The 5,000-nt window shown below is 40.2% G+C and overlaps 2 protein-coding genes across 2 annotated transcripts in view; one reads left to right on the top strand and one right to left on the bottom strand.

Annotated features, from left to right (window-relative positions):
* The window catches only part of LOC134192972 (ELL-associated factor 1-like), a 2,801-nt gene extending 2,636 nt beyond the window's left edge, over positions 1 to 165 (bottom strand). Inside the window, exon 1 of the mRNA XM_062661733.1 lies at positions 35 to 165. Coding sequence (XP_062517717.1) covers positions 35 to 143 — 109 coding nt within the window. The 5' untranslated portion in view covers positions 144 to 165. The remainder of the gene's footprint in view (positions 1 to 34) is intronic.
* A 28-nt stretch (positions 166 to 193) lies between these two features.
* The window catches only part of LOC134192971 (uncharacterized), a 7,638-nt gene continuing 2,831 nt past the window's right edge, over positions 194 to 5,000 (top strand). Inside the window, exons 1-4 of the mRNA XM_062661732.1 lie at positions 194 to 299; positions 384 to 629; positions 3,188 to 4,063; positions 4,909 to 5,000. The exon at positions 4,909 to 5,000 is cut by the window's right edge and continues 13 nt beyond it. Coding sequence (XP_062517716.1) covers positions 216 to 299; positions 384 to 629; positions 3,188 to 4,063; positions 4,909 to 5,000 — 1,298 coding nt within the window. The 5' untranslated portion in view covers positions 194 to 215. The remainder of the gene's footprint in view (positions 300 to 383; positions 630 to 3,187; positions 4,064 to 4,908) is intronic.

Below are 5,000 nucleotides of genomic sequence, written 5' to 3'. Positions count from 1 at the left end.
ATGAAACGGAAGTGAGAGAACAAGGAAGACTCACATTCCAGAGTGTGAACGACCGACTTGGACCATTTTGCGAACGACCGTCCCAACTTGAGTTCGTACTCGCGTCCCAACTCGACTGGAAACGAACAGTTCTGACCACTCATACTAAGCGCGAGTTCCGCCTCTTTTTTGCGCATGCGTAATTAGCCCAAACGAGCGGCATATTCAAACACGAGATGCTGAGACGGAAACACAAGAGCTCTCGACGCTCAGAGAGCCGTCTCGTGTGCAAGAGAATCTCTCGAGACAAGTTTAAATCGGTAGACGACCGCATTCGAGTCGCTTTCGGAGTTCGTGTCGGTTCGGAGACGTTCGCTAATTGATATCAATAATTTTTCTTGCAGAGTCCTTGCCCGCAAGACCGTACCTACCAGGAAGTCGGAAAGACGGATATCGTGGTGCCAACGGATGTTGATGATGATGAGTGTGTGGAGAGGCGTGAGGAAGGTGGGAGGGTGTCTGTGTCTGAAGTGTTGCGAGGGATATGGAGTAATATGGTGAGCAGCATGAGGGCCGCTGTCGATTCGGTGATTTTCGGCGGAGAGGAGGAGAATGATGAGAACGCTGTTGGATTTTTGTCTCCACCAAAGGTACAAACGTTGGCTTGCTGCTTAGAATGAACTAAACAAATTAATTAAACATAATTTGTTAATTTGATTGATTGGTTGCATGCTTGATTTTGTTAGTCTGTCTGTTTGTCTGTTTGTCTGTCCTTCTGTCTGTCTGTCTGTCTGTCTGCCTGTCTGTCTGTCTGCCTGTCTGTCTATCTGTTTGTTGTTGTTGTAGTTGTAGTAGTAGTAGTAGTAAAGATATTTGACTTTGGACGATGTTGGAATGACTTCATTCCTCAATCTCACTTGAAGTTGTTCTTTGTCAATACAAGTCTTGTACTTGTTATCAGACAAAAACTCTGACTTTGCAGGGTTTAGTGACAATCTGTTATTTCAAACCATTGAGACAGACAATTTAGATCCTTTGACAACTATCCACACACTTGACTAGGGCTTTTTGCAGATGTGTACAGGCATGTATCATCTGCATACGGTAAGATCTTACAATCTTTCACCATAGATAGTATGGATAGTAAGTCCCTTGTGTACAGAATGAACAGGAAAGGATCAAGTTTTGACCTTTGAGGAACTCCACGTCTGCAGTAACTAACTGAACTTGTTCTAGGACCAACTTTTACCCTTTGACTTCGATCTGACAAATAGTCTTCAAACCACTTCAATGATGCATTTAATACACTGCACTGCGACAGTTGCGAATCAAGTGACCATGGTGAACTTTGTCGAATGCTTTCCTCAGGTCTAACAAGACCAAACCAGAAAATATTCTCGCATCTTTAGCTTCCAGGAGATCATCTGACAGAATGGTTACCACATCTTGTGTTGACTTACCTGGTCTGAAGCCAATTGCACTTCTAGAAGTAACTTATTGGCCTCCAATAATCACTCAGTTGTGAGAACACACATGATTCCATAACTTTTGATACAATAGATAGAAGCAAAATTGGCCTATAACATATAGTATCATTCCTAGAGCCACCTTTAAACACTGGTACCACTCCTGCTTGCTTCCATGCTTTTGGAAAGGGCCCACTTGTAAGTCACAAGTTGAGTATTTTTGTCAAACTTGAAGCAACAACATCAGCACTAATTTTAAGAAACTGTGCATTTAGTCCGTCCAGCCCAGCGGACTTAGATGTGTGCAGAGACTAGAGACAATTTTGAATCTCATCTACCTGTGCAGTTGAAAAGGAAAATGGTGATGATATTGCTTGAACACTGGCTACAGGATTAACCTTGGGGCTGCCTCTGGAAGTTACAGAATTTAGAATTTCCATAACGATTTTATGAAGAAGCTGACTTTAATTTAGCAATAACTCCAGTCGATCTGCTTCAGGAATCGATTTTGAGACAGATTTTGTAACGTAGCCAATTTCTATTGTACATCAGTCTGATTGCTGATGCATCAAGCCAGAATAAAGATGGCTTAGATCTTCTCCTTAAGAGCTTCACTGGGGCACACTCATTAACGTTTGTTTGTCTGTCCTTCTGTCTGTCTGTCTGTCTATCCTTCTGTGTTTGTCTGTCTTTCTGTCTGTCTGTCTGTCTATCTGTCTGTCTGTCTGTGACTGTCTGTTTGTTTGTTTGTTTGTTTGTCTGTCCTTATGTCTGTCTATCTGCCTGTCTGTTTGTCTGTCTATCCTTGTATTTGTCTGTCCTTGTGTTTGTCTGTCCTTGTGTTTGTCTGTCTTTCTGCCTGTTTGTCCGTCCTTTTGTCTGTCTGTCCTTCTGTCTGTTTGTCTGTCTGTCTGTGTGTCTATCTTTCTGTTTGTCTGTCCTTCTGTCTGTTTGTTTGTTTGTTTGTTTGTCTGTCTGTCTGTCTGTCTGTTTGTATGTTGTTTGTTTGTCTTTCTGTCTGTCTGTCTGTCTCTTTTACCCCGTTTACATGAGCACTCATTGCGAGCCGAGCGACGCCAGCCCAGTATTCCAACCTGGGTTTACACGACACAGTAGAAGGAAGCCAATGTGTGTCATTAATGTGCGTTAGTTATTTGAGCTTGACATGACTCACATTAGCTCACGTTTGCAATGTACAGAAGCCAAGCTGCTTGCGTTTTTTCTATGTCTTTGCAACAGTCATATCGAGAAATGCCTAGGACACATACGAGACATCATACTATTTCTACGAGACGTATGTCCATTGGACTGTTGTGCACATGCAGCAATGGAGTTGAAAGCTAAACTTCTTGCTCATCTTGGTCGTTCCACAATTGGATAAGACACAGAGTCTCCGTCTTGCTCCAAGCTATTTGTACCAAATGAGCATGCACGGCTTGTTTTCCAGCATGCTAGGTGTTTACACGATGTACTTGACTTGAGCTGGCCCGCACTCGCCCAGCTAGAAATACCCATCGGAGCTGGCACGGCTCAGTCTGTGTGTAGACATATCATAGAAACCGAGCCAACACGGGCTGGCCCGCTTACAAGTGCTCGTGTAAACGGGATATTTTCTCTCTGTTTGTCTGTCTGTTTGTTTGTTTGCCTACTTGTCTATATTCAGTTTGACAATGTCCAATTGCCTCACTCTCACTAAACATTCTCTATTCCCAATAACTCCAAAATTTTTAATTCGTTTACAGAAGAGACGTTCAAGCCTCTCGGGTCTTCGTACCCTTAGAAATTCCAGAAGAAACAAAGCCAAAGAAAGTCCCTTGATTTGCCATCTCTCCAACATAACACCCCTAATGAACAAGATCTCAACTGCCACAACAGGCTACAGAAAAAGCTCAATATCCGGATCAACACGCTTACAGTCACTTTCCTCATCCAACATCATGTCAACATCACTGACATCGATGTCTCTATCGACACCTCTCTGTGAAACCGAAACAAATGACGAAACACTCGGTAGTCACACAGGCTGGAGGATTCGAAACAACGCACTAAGAAAGTATTACCAAGTCAGTCCGGAGGACGACGACAAGCAATCGAGATCTCATAACTTTAGTCTGATTCTTGACTGGGACATAGATCCGGAAGAAGCAAATGAGCGAGACTCGGACGCTCCCATAGCAAGTTGTATTGACATGTCGTGTGATCCAAATTTGGATGAAACAGTTGAAGTCTCTAAACCCAGTGTTCCTCTCCCACCTCCACCTCCACCTCCTCCTCCTCCTCCTCCACCTTCTCTTCCAGCCGTTTCTCATATTCCTTTGCCTCCACCGCTGCCTTTGTTGGTATCTGAAGCTACACATTATGATGAGAAGTCGGAGTCAACTGCATGTATTGTGTCACGATCTACGACGTCGTCAGATGTTCTGGCTGGTATGCAAAGCCGATTGAGAAGCAGGATTAGGAGAAAGGATAAGGGAAAGGATGAAGGAGGGACGAGTGCCGGACTTGATGTGAAACTAAAACAGTGGACTGAAATCCAGGCGAGAAGCCGTAAGATTACGGTAAACGACTTTCTTGTTCTGGCAGAGAAGAAACGTGGAGAAGTAGCAAAATTAGTTGAGGTATGTTGGATGGATGGATGTAGCGTGTGCTTCAGTCATGATTTTAGTGTGACTGTTTTAATCACTAAATTGTTTGTTTTGTTTGTTTGCTGTTTTGTTTTTGTTTTGTGTTTGTGTTTTTGTTTTTGTTTGTTTATTCATTTCTTATTTTTACTTTTGGATTATATAAATTTTTTATTTTTTGTGTGTTTTTGTTTGTTTGTTTATTCATTTCTTATTTTACTTTTTGCTTTTATATGTTTTTATTTTTTGTGTTCTTGTTTGTTTGTTTGTTTGTTTGCTGTTGCATTTTTTGTTTTGTGGTTTTGTTTGTTTGTTTGTTTGTTTATTCATTTCTTATTCCTACTTTTTGCTTTTTTATATATTTTTATTTTTTGTGTTTTTGTTTGTTTGCTTTTATGTTTTGTGTTTTTTGTGTGTTTGTTTATTTGTTTCTTATCATTGTTTTTTTGTTTGTTTATTCATTTCTTATTTTTAGGTTTTTTCATTTTTTTTGTTTTTCTTTGTTTTTTTTGCTTTTTTGTTTGTTTTTTGTTGTGTTGTTTTTCTTTGTTTGTTTAGTTTGTTTGCTGTTTTATGTTTTGTGTTTTTGTGTATGTTTGTTTGTTTATTCATTTCTTATCTTTGTTTGTTTGTTTATTTGTTTCTTATATTCAGGGTTTTTGTTTTTTGTTTTTTCTTTGTTTTTTCTATTTTTTGTTATTTGTTGTTTTGTTTTTGTTTGTTTTGTTTCTTTATGTTTATTTGTTTCTTATTTTTTCTTTGTTTTTATTTTTGGTTTGTATTGCTTGTTTCTTTTTCTTCTTTGTGTTTTTTAGTTCTAATTCGTGTATTGTTTGTCACAGTCGTTGGCTACTTCGTTGCCTAAGTCCGTCGCCGACATCAAGACGGTGTGTGAAACTCTTTCTGTAGCTTCAGAATGGTTTTCGGGCGGCAA

The sequence above is a fragment of the Corticium candelabrum genome, chromosome 17, assembly GCF_963422355.1.
Source record: "Corticium candelabrum chromosome 17, ooCorCand1.1, whole genome shotgun sequence".
In the NCBI taxonomy this organism is placed as follows: Eukaryota; Metazoa; Porifera; class Homoscleromorpha; order Homosclerophorida; family Plakinidae; genus Corticium; species Corticium candelabrum.
Note: the sequence above shows the minus strand (reverse complement) of the source record. Positions and strands in the feature narration are given on the sequence as shown.